Genomic DNA, 17,284 nt, shown 5'->3' with positions numbered 1-17,284 from the left:
TGCACCGAAAGTCCGCTGCGTGCCTTGATTCGAGGGCATCCTGCTGGTGGCATCTCATCCCGCCAATCAGGACGGCCAGTTCCTGGGTGACATGAGCCCTCAAGGCCTACGGATGGATAACGGCAGTTCTCCCTTTCGCGCTTCTCACTCCGTCAACCCACAAGGAACAAGTGGCGGACAAGGTAGCTTTTGGAATTCCCCATTTGGTAGCCTTACGGTGGTCTCCATTTCACGCTTCAACGAGCCGAAAGTCTCGACTGAATCGATCCCTCGTCATTGTGGGAAAAGGCAGGGCTGACGCCTTCAATCAATCTTTGCTGTTCTCCTCTTTTATTCTGGGCCTCTTTTTATTTGTCTTTTTTTTTTTACTTTCCCCCCCTTTTTTTTATTTTTTATTTTTTTTAGGAAACCAGTTACTACTATCACGTCGATCCTGGACGGCAGCATGGAGTTCATTCGTGCAGAAATCTTGGGGACTACGTTCGAAACCACCAGCAGGTACTGGCCTTCATGGGTGAGATACTTCGTAACGGTGTAAAATAACATTCCATCAGATACGCAAATGTGCAACCGGTCGGTTTGGGTGCGTTCGGACTTGTGTGGTATATACTACACCTATCCTGGATATTGGGTCCAAAGCGATCTTGGCCTCTGATTTTTGCAGGCTAACAAAAGGGGCTTCAGTTCCGCATATGACCAAATAACTCAGCAACATGTCGCCGTCAAGAAGATGATGAACCCCTTTGCCAACTCTTCCATTGCCAAGCGGACGTACAGAGAGGTCAAACTTCTGAAACAGCTGCGCCATGAGAATGTTTGGACCCCTCAGTCGTGCTCACCCGCAGATACGCCTGCAACGCTAACTTGAGGCAGCTTATTGGCCTGTGCGATATATTTATCTCTCCACTAGAGGACATGTACGTATGGCAGAATTCTACATATAGATAGATTTTACCTTGGAGCCAAGCTCTCACAGCGTACTGATGCCAGGCTTTGCTAGATACCTGGTAACAGAACTCCTGGGCACTGATCTCAGTCGACTTTTAAGGGCAAGGCCCCTCGACAATAAGTTTGCTCAATACTTCATGTACCAGATACTGGTATTGCTTCTCGTATAGGTGATGATCTGGTAGAGAGATTCTAACCTTCTACAGCGCGGACTGAAATATATCCACTCTGCCGGCGTCATACACCGTGATCTGAAACCAAGCAATCTCCTGGTTAATGAGAACTGTGATTTGAAGATTTGCGATTTTGGTCTGGCTCGAGTACAAGAACCTCAGATGACCGGTTATGTCTCGACGAGGTACTATCGAGCACCAGAGATCATGTTGACATGGCAGAGATACGGTAAGATGGTGGATATCTGGAGTGCGGGCTGTATTCTCGCCGAAATGCTTCAAGGAAGGCCACTGTTCCCAGGGAAGGACCACATTCACCAGTTCTTCCTGATCACAGAAGTGCTAGGAAACCCACCTCCAGAGGTGGTTCAGAAAATAACTAGTGGAAATGTGAGTGTTTTCACTCCTGCCTTACAAGAGACCACATTAGAGGCTTACACTAAGGGCCTTCTAGACTCAGCGGGTTGTCAATTCACTACCAAAACAGGAGCCACGTCCACTGAAGGCTTTGTTCCACGAATTCGACAACAATGGTAATAACACTTTAACTCGAATAAACCCACGTTTAAGGTGACTTATTTGTTATGACAGTCATCAGCCTCCTCGAACAACTGCTCTTGTTTGATCCAGACAAGAGACTAACAGCTGAGACCGCTTTGCAACACCCCTATCTCGCTCCTTACCATGATCCCGACGACGAGCCTGCAGCTCTCGAAAAATTCGACTGGTCGTTCAATGACGCCGATCTTCCTCCAGAGACATGGAAGCTTATGATGTGTGTTGTCATTAGTTCCGCAGAGTGTGCAATTAACTAAGAATCTGCAGATACTCCGAAGTCCTCGATTACCACAGCCTCGGTTCGGCTGGGGCACTGGATCTAGGACCGGGGATAGAGGAACCAACATTTGACCCGACTTTCGACTTTCTCCAGGCGGATATATGAACTTCATCGAGAACTGAGAATACACGCAATGACCTACACTCGCCACTCAATACAGGAAATGAGGCCAAAGGGATAGTGCATATGCACCTTTTTCTGGACGCCACTGGAGGGAAATTGTGACCCATGGAATCCACCGTTGAAACCCTGGCATATGCAGACTGGGTAATGAGTTTTGGGTAAGTGGACTATATTTGGAGACTTTATGTGCCCCTTACCTATTGAGGTCTCCACAGAGAATATTAAATAGTGAAATCCAAAGCAAACATTCTAAACCAGTCAAAGACTTTTTTGTTTCTGTTCAGATCTGTTGTGATCTGCTTCGTACCGACTACTGCAGGCTGCGGCGCTTACCTGATATTTGTATCTTTAGGTGAACGAATCCTATTTCATTCCCCAACCGTCTTGCCGCAGTTGAACCACCGAGAAAGCGAAGAACATTCATCTACACACGGTTAACGTCATGCAAATTCTCTTCAGCGCCCCTCTCTTCCTCCTCGGCACAGTGTACGCCCTCCCCTCCATTCAACACCAGCATCACACCATCCCAAACGTAACCTGGGAATTTTCCGTGTACCAAAATGACCATTGCACGGGAGAAATAACACTTTTCTCCGGAATCCGAAGCACATCGTGTCGCGACGCGATTCTTAACGGCGGAGCGTTGTCCTACATCCCAGACAAAATCACTGATTCCCATTGCAGGGTTTATCTCTTCAACGATAACCACTGTTCTAGTAACCAGACGGTCAGTGTCTTTGGGAAGGGTATAAGGCCGACCTGTCGGGTGCCGAGATGGGAAGGAAGTGAGACTCAGATCAGGAGTTTCTATGTGAAATGTTGAATTTGACCTTTTCTTTACTCTGAGAACACTGCTTTGAGAAGTGGGTTGCTATGGCGGATCAGTGGAGACGTTGAATTCCATATTTACGAATATATACCATGCCTACAATTAGCCAATTTATGATGTCATTTAATGAAAATACGCTATGATGATCTCGGGTACCTGAACCACTCTCTCCAGGCTTTACCAAAAAAATTTAGTAGCTCTCAACCGAGGCAACCCCCTCCACCCTGTAAGGGAAACGGATCAAAGCAAGGGACTAACCCTGCTACAAGCCATATACCAGTATTTAGATAATACAGAGAATTGAGAAAGGCGGTAAAAATGAAAGAACTATAATCAGAGAGGCCCTAGTTTCCTTCCGTAGAAAATTGATTTACCAAGTAAGAGTACGGCAATTGCATAGATTGTCTGATACTGCTGGGCTTTATATTGAATAGCTATTGAACGAGGGATATAAGGCCAAAAAAAGAGCAGAGTAACAAGCAAGTCTCCATAGTCTAGTGGTTAGGACGGCGGTCTCATAGCAATATGACAGCTCCTATCTAAAGGAACTGCAATCCGCAAGCACGAGTTCGATTCTCGTTGGAGGCACATTCTTTTTTCGGCTCTGATTTTTTTTTTTATAACTCACTCAATTTGTTCCATGACCAAGCAGGAATACCCGGACAGTGTTCCTTCGGCCATAATAGCGGCAGGAAGGAGGTGATGAGGACTTGTTTCGCCACCAGATTGTGGACCTAGATCCAAATTGGCGACACTCTCGATCGGTTCGGTGGTCAGAGTTAGTAAGTAGCAGTGCATAAATATGCGAACTTTTAACGCCAAGTTTCCAATATATCCAGGGAACTCAGGAGTGTATACTGTCGTATTCAAACAAGGGTTTCTTGGTGTGCCATCACTGCAGGAATATCTGCTCACCACTAACAAATGGCTACGTATATGAAACTAGAGTTATGGCCTCTATTTTCTTGAAGCACGCCTTAAGACAATAGCGTAAAAGTAGTCGAATGGTTCTGCATTTGTATCTACTACAGCTTAAAACATATATACATACAAACTTCGACTTCCGGCCTTACCGCAGAGGCTTGTAAGTAGGACAGAACTCAAACTCCATGCAGTCACCGGAGACCAAAACACAGCGGCCATCCTTTGGAACCTGGCCGTAGCCACAGGCAGGGCCAATCTCTGAAACACACTCACCCTTGAGCAGTCTGAAGCCCGGGGCGCAATCAGGGCCCTTCTTGAGCACATACTTCTTACCGTTGAATTCGAATCGCTCAGGATCGGGGCACCTGGGAATCTCCTGAGAGACACACTCGCCTCCCTCCGGGATACTAGTACCGTCTTCACACTTGGACTTGGTTCCAAGGCAAGTCTGGATCTTGGGGTCCCACTCCGCGCCATCGTCGCAACGAATCTTGTCATGCTTGGAGAAACATTCTCCGTTCTTCGGGTCATAGCCCTTTTCACATTGAGTCTTTTCAAAGGAGACACACTTGTTCTTGCAGGGGATCCATTTATGATTGGGAGGACACCTGGGTTCTTCTTCAATGACATAGCTCTCGCCATCCCAGTTCCTTTGGGACAATTGACACGACAAACCACAAAATCCTTGCCAACAAGGTCGCCAGTCTTACACTTGACCTTTCTCTTGGAAACACACTCGCCCTTTGCAGTGAGCTTGCCGCCGTCAGGACACTCGGAGGTCTTTGTCGACACGCAGCGGCCGACTTGGAGGAAGAACCCATTGGCCTCGTTGCAGACCGGCTTACGACCAGTAAGACACTCCTCGCCGTCAAAGTTGGCGCTTGGATCCTCACACTCAGGGGTCACATTGGAAACACACTGGGTTCCGTCAAAGTGCGCTTTTCCTTTGTCCTCGCCGTCGCAGTAGGGCTTGATTATCACAACACAGTAGTTGCCCTCCTGGCGAGAGCCCTTGGGACATTCAGGGGTGAGCTCCCAAATACACCTGCCGTTCTCGAGCTTGCTGCCAGGTTCCAAACATTCGGGAGCCTCATACTCGACGCAGGCATTGAGACTGAGTTCATAGTTGAGCATGGGAGGGCAGAAAGGACCTTTGCCAATACATTGGCCCTTGCTCTCTCTAAATTCGGGTGGACAATAGGCAAGACCACCAGATGGCTTCGTACAGCGGTCCTTGCCCTGGGTGGTGTCGGAGGGGCACCCGTCCGTGCCGGGAATGGAATAGCAAGCTTCCCCATCCCAGTGCATACCAGGCGAGCAGCACTGACCAGTTTGAGATGCCAAATCGTAACTGTAAGTGTATCCATCCTTGCAGGTCGGCTTAATGTTGCCAACGCACTTTCCATCCTGGAGCTCAGCATCGTCTCCACAGCCGGGCGTAATATCAGAGAGATAGAAGCCAGTCTTCCGGTTGAACTTGCTTTCATCATCGATACATACTGGATCTGAATCAGAAACACAAAAGCCGTTGTCAAAATTGCCAGCCTTGCAGGTAGAAAGCGTTCCAGAAACGCATTTTTGAGCTCAGGGGCCCACTCGGAATCAGTGCCACAGACTGGAGGCTTCTCACTGACGCACAGTCCGCCCTTGAAGCTTGGAAGCTCAGCTATGCAGATCCCTGAAGCAACGCCAGTTCATCTCTAGGTAGAGTGAAGGCCACCTACTAATTACTAGCGGAAATACATACATCTGTAAAGGCCTTTAGATTCTTTCTTCGCGACCCACTAAGAGCGCTATGTACATGGTCCATATGTAACACGGGAAAACTGTCATCCTTGAGATTTAGGTTAGGAATTTCCGACGCAGCTGTAAGGGTCTTATAGATACATCGCTGTTGCAGGTGGAAAAACTCTGCTTGTGCGATTACCATTCATACATGGACCCAGCTGTAAAAAAGAACCCCAACTGGCCCACAGTACGGGATTAGTAGTCCGCTCCCAAAGTGATCTAGCTCATCAGGCATATAAGTTTACTATTTATCTCCTGGAGTCCTTCATGGCAAAGCCCCGACAAACCCAGTCCCCTTCTAGCAGCTCGATTCATCATGCTTTTAAAACCGAATCTTAAATTCCTGACACTCCTGGCCAGCAGCAACGTGCTAGCCAACCAATGTTGCTCGGCGAACAGCGAAGCCCCAAAGGAGAATTTCCATGAATCCTGTTCCGGCCCGTCCAGCGGGACGGGAGTCGTCGCTGGATATGACTTTGACTACATGTGCAACAAGCACCCCAGCACGTATGAACCAGGCCAAAGGGGATTCAAAACGGCACAGACATGTGCCGAGCATCGTGCTACAGACCCCCAATGCAAGGCCAGTGTATGGAGAGCTTCGAGCAAGCTTTCTGCTAAGGTTACTACGGAATCCTATGACGCCGTTATCGGTGACGGATGGCTCTTTCTCGAGAAGAATGAGAGATCCGACAAACTGTCGGACGATTGCCAGGGACAAATCGATTCTGTCACCAAAGAATGCAAAGAGAGAGAGGCTAAACGCCAGGAGGAGAATGAAGCCTGTGGTGAAAAGATCATCAGATGCGAGTCGGAGAAATTGCGAAGCGAGAAGAGCCTGGATGAGTGCCAGTCTAGCAAGGATACCCTGTTGCAGGACAACAGGAACTCCCCTGAGAAGGCCATGCAGTGTGAATCCAAAAAGACGGTATTAGAAAGCCAGCTGGACCATTGTCAGAAGGACCAGACTACAGAAACCACCAAGTGCAATGATAAAATTCAACAAAGCGAGGCGGAGAAGAGATCAGCTGCCAACCAGTGCAAAAGAGATCGACGGGAAGCGGAGGATAAATGCACGCAAGAAAAACGAGCCCTAGAAGAGCGTATCAGAACCCAGAAATACACTGGCAAGTGCAAGATTGGGCATACGACAGTCTACTATTGATCGAATTTTGTCCTCTCCAAGGATGGAGAGTTTTATCTCCGACTTGAAAGCGTTAACAGTTTTTGTCCTTGATGATTATTCACTGGAAGCCAGTAAGCAAGAGGTGAGAACATTCACTTCTCGGTATGAGCTTGATTTCGAGCTTTGGGGTCACGATAGTAAGTATTATTCTGGTTTGTCGGAGACGGAGGGCCGAGCGATATGGGTAGATAAATCGGCTTCACTTCTGGACAGAGCTCGGGGATGGGAGTCTGAGCCTGCGTGTTATCTCAGTAATAAATGGTAGATGACTTGGTACGATGTGGCTCGGTTTTTGGGTAATCTGTTGGAATATCTTGAATGATAGATTCAGTACTTGTCACTTGGAGCTGGCAGGTCAATCAATTTCACATAAAGTTCGGAGAGGTTCACTGAATTACGCGTGTACAAGGGTACAGGATCCATGATAGACTCTGTTTCTTCCACAACTCTGGGCTTTTCTGGACGTAGTTTGGTAGGTACTATAATACTGTAGGGTGCTCTGGCCTAAAACTCTTGAGGTGCGTGTCGCGGAGCGTCCAAGGGCGTTGCCGATCACTCGGAATCAGTCACACAAGACTCCCATAAAAGCAGCGGGACATGACACAAGGTCTAGAGGGCACGATCAATGTGAACTAACAGCAGCAAATTAGTGGGTAGCTTGGTATACATACTCCAAGCCTTATCAAGAGGGTTACTCCACATGTATACCTCGACTCTCACTTTAATATTTTTAGATTAATCGCCGAGAAAAAGAAAATTGGCGCTAAGCTAAGCTGAAGATAAAAAATATAAAAAATACAAATACAAATAAAAAAGAAGATCTCCGTCAAACCTGTATGTATGGTAGAGTCATTTGTTCGGTTGGAGTCGATGCATGTTTACCCCAACACATACATTAAATATGGGCCTTGGCAGTTGGAGACACTCGATGAGATCACATCACGATACAAGATCATGACAATTAGCTGGACTGGTTCCATTTCTAACACTTATGCTAATCGCGCTGATCACGATAATACTACGTAGTACTAGGAGATGCTCTGGGATCAATGGCTGGTGGGTGTACAGTTACATAATCGTCAGCTCGGCATTTCGGAACCCTCTAATAATAAAGTGATAAGTGCTCTGATATTGTCGCGCACTGCATGAAATGTTTTCGTACATCCCAATTTTACTTCAGCAGTTTTGCATTAATTGAGTATATATCCCCCATCCACAATCAAGGCATGGCCCTGAACAAAAGATGCGAAAGTGGAACATAGGAACAATACAGTATCCGCAACTTCGTCTGGCTGCCCCATTCTTCTCATGGGGGCAATATCCACGGCGGGCCTCAGCCTTTCACGAACTTCCTCGCTGTGTGTTGTCATCGGTGTCTCGATTATACCGGGGCAGACACAATTCACTCTGATGTCATCTTTCGAATAATCTATAGCGTCAGACCGTGTCATGGCGATTATGGCGGCTTTGGAGCTACAGTAGGCAGCTTGTAGACGTTAATAAAACTATTACGCACCGAGAGAGCAGCAGAGAGAGAACAAGAAGGCATTGACTCACGAGCCTTAGGGCGGCCAACTATGCCTAGCTGGCTTGCAATATTGACCACAGCCCCCCTCTGAGGAGAGCGACTAGGATCATGACTCGGTAGCGGCTCCTGCTTGATCATCTGTCTTAGTTCTGCCCTTGAAGATAGCCAGCATCCTCGATAGTTGACATTATTTATTTGGTCAAAGGTCTCTGTCGACATCTCTGTCGATCGCAGAGCATCTCCGAAGATTCCAGCGCAGTTCACTGCGTAGTCCAACCGTCCAAAGATATGGGCTACCTCGGCAATAAACGAGTCCACAAATTGTTCATCTGCGATATTCCCTGCTCGGGCAACGAGGTGGGCTTGAGGGTAGGAGCTAAGGATTGCTTGTTTGGTTTCATCTAACGATGCTGGGTTAAGGTCTGTAATTGCGATTCTATCACAGCCCGCCGAGGCAAAACTTCTTGCAACTGCTGCTCCGATACCTGGCTGGCCTGTTAGCAATACAAACCATAGGAGTTTTGCGATATCTCATCGCACCAGTCCCACCCGCTCCGGTGATGACGGCCACACCGGGAAATGTATAAGCGCGCGCCATGAATCTGCGTAGAGGTTGTCTCGAGCTCAGCTGTGGAATCTTCTTGCCAAAAAGTAAAAAGTAAAAGGTAAAATGAATACTACTATACTACTACTACTACTACCCATACACAGTAGTATTAAAATAAATAAAGAATTCGCAATCAAGCCGATCGGGTTGTGGTTATATCGTTGGAGTCAAAAAGTCGCGGTGGGGTTCCCGAAGTGGGCGCTAGTGTTGGAGTCAATCTTTCTCTCTTGTGTCTGTCCCTCAAACTCCATTCAACCTCCTCCAAGTCAGAAGTCCGCCAACCCACCCCCGAAAAACCCCCCCTTGCATACAATTGTCTCCAAGTGGGGAGCTATACCTATCCGAATCGTCTGTGTGTTACTCCCCCAAATGTCTTGATGCTGTCACAATCGTCCTCACCTCAACCTCGTGGCAATCGTCGCTCGAGCGTTGGAGCAAAAGCTCGTGTCTGCGACCATTGCGGGCGGACATTCAGGAGAACGGAACATCTGGAACGGCACGTACGCACTCGTAAGTTGGACCCCGTCCTCATGGGAAAATTAAGTAATAAATTATGCCGGATATCGCATTGTTCGCAAAAAAAAAAAATAGTCCATTATTAAGGATTTCTGCGCAGATACAAAGGAAAAGCCGTATGTCTGTTTCTGCGGGGCTGCATTTACCCGACGGGATCTGCTAAAGCGCCACACGCGCATCACCCATGAGAATAATGGCTTGATATCGCCGACTTCACAGCCCCAGCAAGAAGCTGCAGGGCAGTCGCTTGCGCGGCATACATCAGATCCCCCGGTGACCCAACCATACAATGTACAACCCGCACCACGCCCGGATATCCCTCTCGTACCACCTCCTATGGAGCAGTGGTCCGGGCCGCAGCACGGACCGTACCTGGAACAGAACCAGAGCATGCTTAATGCAGGTGGTCAGAGTACAGGCTTAGGCCCACATCCTGCAGTAACTCATGATGCGGACATCTTACAGGCTGCTCAACTATTGCTTCCCGGTAGCTTTCGGGACACACAACCCCCTCGTAAGTATTATCCACCATGGTGCTCGGATAGTCATAAGGCTGACCCCTCTCTAGCCCAGCCATTGCCGTATCTTCCAGAAGAGCTTAATCATTTCCAAGAATTCACCCATTTCTTAGACTCCATTGGACTGCCTTCGGAATGGGTTCCCGCCCTAAGGGATGTGCCTCAGGTTCAGGGTACAGTTCCTGCGGACGTGCCTGACCCGGTCAGGAACCCGAGAGAGCCTCAACAGGGTGTATCTCGTCGGAGCCAGGCGGAGCGCTCGCGCGCCGATTCGCCCTTCCGATCCTGGCTGCCCTCGGTACCTTCAGGGGATCAAAGCTTAGGAACGGTTTCCGACTATGGTGAGCAGTGGATCCCCTAACTGATCACCGAGTTTAATTGAGGTCAGAGTTGCTAAACTTCTCCAGAGCCTCCTCAACATTCCATGAAGGTCATTCCGCCGAAGGTTAGCGAAGAACAGCGGCTACGTCTTGCGGCTTCCTTAGAAGAGCATCGCCACCTTATTCCCGACTTCGTCCTCCCGTCGCGGCACACGTTAACAAGGTATCTGACATCTTTTTTTGATGGATTCCATCCTCATCTACCATACCTACATCTTCCAACACTGCGAATCAATGAGCGCGCCCCTGAGCTTGTTTTAGCCTTGATGACAATAGGTGCCCAGTATCGGTTTGAGCATCGTAACGCAGAACGGCTTTTCTATGCTTCCAAGGCAATTGTGTTGCATAAACTGTCGAAAGAAACACACACCCCACTGGCAGCATACAATGGTATCATCCAAATACCGTTGGATAGCATTCGTGAACTATCCCAACAGACAGGGCAAGCTACAGCACTATCTCCTTCGGAAAATGATCTCGGAACGAGTGCGTGGAGACAAATCGAAACCATTCGCACCTTGCTCACCTTAATGGGGTACGCCACATGGGAGAAGTCTGAGCTGGTTCAAGAAGCCTTTAGTTTACAAGGCCTGCTGGTGCGGTGCTTGCGCGAATTCGGCTTGACTGAGAACATTACGGTTGTCCCAAGACACTCACCCATGCAGTGGCATGAATGGGCGGAAGAAGAATCGATTCGACGTACCAGGTTTATCTCCTTCTGCTTCGTCCATGTCCATAGTATAGCGTACAACATATACCCGGTACTTCGCAGCAGTGAGGTTCATCTGCGACTACCCTGTTCCACGAAGGAGTGGAAAGCAACCACCGCCCAGGAATGGGAGCTGGCTCAAAAAGAGGCTGGCGCTCAACAACTGTTCTTTCAAGACGCTCTAGCACTCTTACTACAACCATCGCGGACGACTGTCTTGCTAGAGCCGATCCCTGCGCCACTGGGGAACTACATTCTTCTTCATGGTCTTCTTCAGCGCATCCATCTTGTGAGTGAGCTCTCTTTACCGACCGGAGACCAAGCCCTTGCTCTACCGACAGAAGAGCTGAATAAACTCGAGTGAGTTACTCCTATCCTATGTCTTTTAGTAAGTCATTGACGTTCCTCACTAGGAGAGCTCTCCGATCCTGGACTTCAGTATGGCAACAAGCCCCGGAATCGAGCCTTGACCCTCACAATGATAATGGTCCCATCCCCTTTACTTCGAGTTCACTGTTGGGATTAGCCTACGTTCGCCTTTCCCTGAATCTGGGGCCATACCGTCAACTCGAGACTAGGGACCCATACCGCATAGCCTCTGCGTTGCACAGGTCACCTAGGCCTGGCAGAAGCTATCGACTGACTCCTGCGCTTATATATTCAGCGCATGCGTTAAGTATCCCTGTGCGCCTAGGAATCGATCATGTTGCGCGCAGCCAAGCGTTCTTTTGGAGCGTCCGCCACTCAATTGCCAGTTTAGAATGTGCTGTCCTCCTCAGCAAGTGGCTTCTCTCTTTAGCGGAGACAGGGAGTGATCAGAATTTAAGTGGTATGTACACATGGATTGATCATCGAAATGAACAGTGCGGGTTAGCTAATTTCAAATCGCCTAGATAATGAGAGTCGAATATTGAACTGGACACGTTGTATTGTCGAAGAAGCATATTCCTCGATGGACTTGGAAGACTGGGAAGCTGTCCCTAGCTTGGACCCTGTCGGCCTTGGACTTGCAGTCATCAGACTTTGGTCCCGCCTGTTCCGAAAGAACACGCAGTGGCCGTTTATCAATGTTCTTGGAGAAAGTCTTGAGAAATACCTGACATTGATTCGTCCGGGCTGAGAGATCAGTAATTATCTTGATATCCGGTATATAGGACGCTATTTATGGCAGGCGGGTCGACCAGTAACATAAAAACAAAGCGACATCGATAACTTTGTTTCTACCACGTGTCCCTCAACCCGTGCGAGGGTCCGCGTGTGGATCAACTCAGCCTACTGAGCACTACCTCCATCGTGATGTTGTGGTCAAGCCAGGTACGAATGCGACGCCGCACATACATCTGGATAGTGGAAAGCTCTATCCTGACAGGAGCCCAGCTTTCTGCACCATCCCAGTCCCATGAGATTCGGTAGTCTTGATGCATCACGGGTAGATGATGCGCCTGAGAACATAGACATTGGTGGTTAGGTACATAACGCCTTGAAGGCACATATTGTCCTGGACTCTATCCAGGTTGGCGGAAGGAAAATTACCTGTGATTGAAAACTATCGCGAAGATTCAAGGGTTTCCTATTTGGGATACTCCTCTCTACACAAACTTCTCACAAAGTACAGACAAAGCTTTGCGTTATACCAGCATATCATGTATATAAGATATGTACATACCATCATGTGGCTTTGCAAGTCATCAGCCATTGTTATAACTACCATGGAGGTGGTTACGGTGGGCACCCAAAATATAAGTATTCTAAATCCATCATTGTACAAATCAAACTTCCCATGTTGACAGACATTTATCGGTGCATTAGTCTTATATAGGCTTCCTTGCGGTCATGGATTGCCTTTCACAGCAATGCCAAAGGATTCCGCCCAACATTACGGCCTATGTACGTGTAAGGTCGAGGCAACATAGGTGATTAGAAATACAATATATAGATTTAGAGTTGCCGTTGTCCTACTGGATAGGGAGTATGTCAATGCATAATAACCTTATTGAACCAGGAGCAATATTGTGAGAGACAAAAAAAAGTGTAAAGGGAGAAGAGAAAAATAAAGAAATTAAACAAAAAGAAAGACACGAAAATGTGAAAAAGAAAAAGATGTTGACGAGAGTGGGATTTGAACCCACGCCCCTTTCGAGACTGGAACCTTACTCCAGCTGAGAGATTATTAGTGAACGTTCGTTGAGATACTATATTGATAGTGGTACTAACCGCCTTGGACCGCTCGGCCATCTCGCCTATGGGTTGTGAAACTGGCTTTTTTATAGATCCTTAAATGCAAGAATACAGCACCCACACTAAGCCCGAGCATTGCAAGGTAGAAAAATGAGATTACATTTAAGTATAATTGCTTCCGAACTTTAATTGCCATTTGACTTTGTTTTGTCTTGTATCATGTTACCTTGTTTTATCTCCTCATATTTTGTTTGGTTCTGGTCTGGATAAAGCTTCAGAAGGCAAGTTGGAGTTAGGACGGGGAGTGGAGTGACAAAATATAGATTTGGTGGAAGAGAGAGGTAATTTGTAATATGCGCTCTGGGCTGGATGTCGGCTAATAGAACAGCCTAATATCGCCCAAAAACCTAGACGTCACGATCATCGAAACCATCAGATTCCAGACTACAAGGGCATGCCTGTCGATTTTCTTCCCCTTAATCGAGGGCGATACATAGGACGACATCCGTTGGGCCAAAGAGTCAGATTAGCTCTGTGCACGAGAAACATGGCTTCCAGGTAGCTAAGCTAGTCGGAAATGCTGGAATTTTGTAGCTCCTGATTTCAATGTAGTGACGTAGGATAGGTGCTTATTATAGCTGCACCATTCCCATGGAACTGTTGGCTCTGGAATTTTGAGGTCTGGACTCTGGAATTGATGTTCGCCTATCAGAGCGATGACCGCGGCTGTCTGCTCTCCGATGAATTGCCCAGCAAGGAGTGAAAGGGATCATAGTCTCGGTAATTCGTATGTACATCCAGATGGATCTGGAGTAAGGCGAAACATGGAATGCGGCAGGCCTAGTGACCAGGCCGCAGCATCAGGTGATAAGGGCCCCGTGACTGAATATGACCTATCCCCTTCGGTTTGTTTAGAATTTCCAGGGTGTTAGTGTATCCCATCTCACAAAGGAAGGTTTTTATTTTCCCGATATGTTTTGGTTGAGACCAGGGTAGAGATGGGACAATGCAAGGACAACGATATTCCCCGAGAGAGGACACGGTGCTGATATTCGTTTGTGCCCCAGCTAGTCAACCAATCACTCGGAGGAGGAGTCATACACGGACATCCATGTAACTCGTTCCGATCTAGGTCTGACAAGACCCTCGGACAGATGTGGCTTAAGGTCTTTCATGATCCTTCAAGAGGAAGTGGATCACCAATGACACCCAGGGACCGAACGGTGAGCCGGTCATTTGACGGGAAGGCCATCCCACACCCAGCCTTTGATGGATATCCGCCGTTCTTTTCTCCATAGTTCGGCCCCATTTCGTGGAAGGTGGCCTGAATTATTATGTCTAGAATCCGAGGGGTCCAATAAAGAGCAATGGTAGTGTCAACTAAATACTACTAGTAGTTGTGCGGGTGGCAAAGAATAAACCAATTGTTGCATTAACATTTCACTACTCCGTACATCTCACAATCATGACCTAATAGTCCCCAGGACCTTTACCCGATGTAGACAAAAACTACTAAAATGTAGTCCAGAAGTGTTTAGTCCACGACTACTTATTCTCCATGTACTGTACATACCTCGCCCTGACCATCACTCATTGAATTTGGTAAATAAATACCTCTCTAGAATTCCCTCTTCCATGTGGACCGCTCTTTGTTCACCGTTTGCTCTTTAATCTCCTCTTGAACCAGTAGGAGCTCGTGGGAACGGCAGCTCTCCAATGGTGGCCCCGATTGTAGGGCAGCAACTTTCTCCTCTTTCCTTTTCCTCCCTTTATTCAACTCCTTTTAATTTTACCCAGTATCCACTTTGGCTATCCTCTCACTCGAAATACACTGCAGCCAACGGTAAGACCCAACAACGGCTAAGGCCAACAAAGAGCGAGATCGTCGCTTGTTCTGCCTGCTTTCGTCTTCGTCTCGCCTTCCCCAAAGCTGCTGCATCTACCGACTACAACTGCGGCTGAAGAACGGTGTGAATATCTTGCCTGTCGAGTGGATAGCTTGGCAAGGGAGGCTTGATTGCTTCATTACGCTGCGAGGATCTTCTGGGTTTTACTCGGCCTTTGTCAACGTGCCCTTGCAGTGGGTTCCCCGGACTGGTCAACGGTTTTTTCCAATACGAGAGGGTATTCTACCTCTCATTCTTACTCTCCTCTCTAGTACTAGTTACTGACCAAATTTACTATTGGCTGTTTCGCTCGCTTCCCCCTGCGTTGGTTGTGCTCTTCTTTCACACCCCTCAATTCACCGCTAGGCTTCGATCTGTGAATGCATTTCTGTTACCGCTATCTCACCTTGGACAACCGTCTCCCCAAAATGCAGTCACAACCTCTCCTCCTGACTATGTAGTTTCTGCGATACACTTCACTTGCTCCATACTTACCTCTTCCCAAGTTTACCATTATCCTGCGCTCAAAATGGAGTCTCTCCCAAAGGGCTTGGTGTCGACGACGAAAAAAGTGCCGTCGGAGCTGGATGACAGGAATATCGTGGATACAAGCGATGTTAGGCGACTGTGGAAAGGTAGTCCATTTCCTCCGATGTAGCGATAAGCTGACTGAGATGTTTCAGTATACAACACTCATCCTTCGGTCCATGAAGGCGACATTGGATACAGACTGGAGAACTTCTTCTGGAGGATTTGGAGTAGCGACCGGCTTTGCGGCTCGCTTGACGGGTCCATGCTGGCCAAACTGTTTCAACAAATATCCGAGTCTAATCCTATATCAATCTCTGCACTCCAGCAGTTAAAAAAAGTGAGCAGGCGTATGCCTCCGACATCAAGTCAACATCTCCATGATTTAGACAAGAGGCTAATTCCCGTCCCCCAGGAAAAAGGAAGCGACGATAAACCACAAGAATCGCCGGGTAATAGAGCCATAAGAGCGCCTTTACAGCCCATCTTGAAAAAATCAAGTGCGCCCTCAGGGGAGACACACAAGACAACTCGGTTGCTCCTTACCGGTCTAGAAGGCCAGAGCATTACGCGCAAACCATCCAACCCCCCAACCCCCGTTCCACAATCTCAACCTATGATGGAAGATACCAACCGACTGATTTCAAAGCCCAAGGCCGTTTTTGTAAAAGGGAAGAACACCAAGCGTCGGCCGGTGATCATGCGACGCAAATCATCACAAACGTCTTCCGGTGCAAGTACCCGTACCCAAAGCCCACACCGGACTGCAAAACTACTAACCCCGGGAGCTCGGACAGCACCATCCAAGCAAGAAGATTCTAATGATTCTGAAGCTGAGACAGTGCACATAGAGCGTAAGTCACCGTTTCCGGGGGCTATGAAATTACCCTCTCGAGAAGCTCCCCTTCAACATTTAACGTCTCTATTATAGATGTCGTACCTCATGAGAAAAGTGGTGATACGGCAGACAAGCCACCCGAGCTGCCACCTGAGTTTCTACTCAACCTAAAAGAAATCCTCGCCAATAAAGAACCAGCCCCACAGAATACCAAATCGACTCCCCCTAAATGGGGCTTTGTTACCACGGACGATTGGACCCACTACGATGTAAGATATCTATCTGCGGCAAACTATGAACAACCGTCATCGGAATCGCTGGTTGATAAGGGCTTTCGTTCCCGCTTCACGGAGCAAGTTGGCTTGGAGAAAGAGTACTTGGCCAAGTCCGTGGGAGCAAGCTCGAAAGACGGACTACTGCAGTTTCTTCAGTCTAGATCTTTCGAAATCAAAAGCAGTGATGCATCTCATGCCCAGCCGGACTCGCCTGTAGATACACCCGCGACGAGCGCCGGCATTGCAATCCCGACACCAAACACTGATAGCTCTACAACCTTCTCTACTAACAGCCTTGGTCGCGCGACATTTGGAGGCTTCCCAACGCTATTAACACCATTCTCATTGACGCGCGGACGCAGTCAGCTTAGTCTGCTCATTGAAGAGCATCGAAAAAACCAACCGGCAGAATGTAACCCAGTGGGCAGTGACGAACAGCAGTGACATAATGCGGACACCTGGATAGCAGTTGTCACCTTGGACGAGGACACTGGGTACTAGAGATTTTGAGG

The 17,284-nt window shown here is 48.0% G+C and overlaps 6 protein-coding genes and 2 non-coding genes across 8 annotated transcripts; 5 read left to right on the top strand and 3 right to left on the bottom strand.

Annotated features, from left to right (window-relative positions):
• Positions 1 to 445: 445 nt before the first annotated feature.
• mpkC (mitogen-activated protein kinase mpkC) lies at positions 446 to 1,936 on the top strand (the record flags this gene model as incomplete). The annotated part of the gene is made up of 8 exons (XM_032057360.1): positions 446 to 498; positions 555 to 602; positions 685 to 814; positions 874 to 917; positions 977 to 1,100; positions 1,155 to 1,511; positions 1,576 to 1,654; positions 1,713 to 1,936. The coding sequence occupies 8 exons, from the start codon at positions 446 to 448 to the stop codon at positions 1,934 to 1,936; spliced, it is 1,059 nt and encodes a 352-aa protein (XP_031913138.1).
• A 570-nt stretch (positions 1,937 to 2,506) lies between these two features.
• Positions 2,507 to 5,765, bottom strand: BDV38DRAFT_283461 (uncharacterized protein; the record flags this gene model as incomplete). The annotated part of the gene is made up of 4 exons (XM_032060044.1): positions 2,507 to 2,795; positions 3,985 to 4,370; positions 4,511 to 5,334; positions 5,621 to 5,765. 4 exons carry the CDS (start codon positions 5,763 to 5,765, stop codon positions 2,507 to 2,509), a joined length of 1,644 nt encoding a protein of 547 aa, XP_031913137.1.
• Positions 3,395 to 3,499, top strand: BDV38DRAFT_t136. Its single transcript has one exon. It is a non-coding gene; the product is annotated as a tRNA-Met (tRNA).
• Positions 5,766 to 5,939: 174 nt separating the features above from the next.
• Positions 5,940 to 7,074, top strand: BDV38DRAFT_293602 (uncharacterized protein; the record flags this gene model as incomplete). Its single annotated transcript, XM_032062294.1, has 2 exons — positions 5,940 to 6,661; positions 6,762 to 7,074. 2 exons carry the CDS (start codon positions 5,940 to 5,942, stop codon positions 7,072 to 7,074), a joined length of 1,035 nt encoding a protein of 344 aa, XP_031913136.1.
• Positions 7,075 to 7,999: 925 nt separating this feature from the next.
• Positions 8,000 to 8,935, bottom strand: BDV38DRAFT_283459 (SDR family NAD(P)-dependent oxidoreductase; the record flags this gene model as incomplete). Its single annotated transcript, XM_032060043.1, has 3 exons — positions 8,000 to 8,295; positions 8,367 to 8,822; positions 8,878 to 8,935. The coding sequence occupies 3 exons, from the start codon at positions 8,933 to 8,935 to the stop codon at positions 8,000 to 8,002; spliced, it is 810 nt and encodes a 269-aa protein (XP_031913135.1).
• A 386-nt stretch (positions 8,936 to 9,321) lies between these two features.
• Positions 9,322 to 12,766, top strand: BDV38DRAFT_293600 (C2H2 type zinc finger domain protein; the record flags this gene model as incomplete). Its single annotated transcript, XM_032062293.1, has 6 exons — positions 9,322 to 9,454; positions 9,561 to 9,974; positions 10,029 to 10,319; positions 10,386 to 11,427; positions 11,481 to 11,896; positions 11,961 to 12,766. 6 exons carry the CDS (start codon positions 9,322 to 9,324, stop codon positions 12,185 to 12,187), a joined length of 2,523 nt encoding a protein of 840 aa, XP_031913134.1. The 3' UTR covers positions 12,188 to 12,766.
• Positions 12,767 to 13,171: 405 nt separating this feature from the next.
• On the bottom strand, positions 13,172 to 13,308 carry BDV38DRAFT_t135. The gene has a single exon. It is a non-coding gene; the product is annotated as a tRNA-OTHER (tRNA).
• Positions 13,309 to 15,660: 2,352 nt separating this feature from the next.
• Positions 15,661 to 17,143, top strand: BDV38DRAFT_271663 (uncharacterized protein; the record flags this gene model as incomplete). Its single annotated transcript, XM_032057359.1, has 5 exons — positions 15,661 to 15,766; positions 15,806 to 15,999; positions 16,075 to 16,513; positions 16,591 to 16,985; positions 17,066 to 17,143. The coding sequence occupies 5 exons, from the start codon at positions 15,661 to 15,663 to the stop codon at positions 17,141 to 17,143; spliced, it is 1,212 nt and encodes a 403-aa protein (XP_031913133.1).
• Positions 17,144 to 17,284: the final 141 nt, after the last annotated feature.

The sequence above is a fragment of the Aspergillus pseudotamarii genome, assembly GCF_009193445.1.
Source record: "Aspergillus pseudotamarii strain CBS 117625 unplaced genomic scaffold BDV38scaffold_30, whole genome shotgun sequence".
In the NCBI taxonomy this organism is placed as follows: Eukaryota; Fungi; Ascomycota; class Eurotiomycetes; order Eurotiales; family Aspergillaceae; genus Aspergillus; species Aspergillus pseudotamarii.
This window is presented reverse-complemented; position numbering and strand designations above follow the sequence as displayed.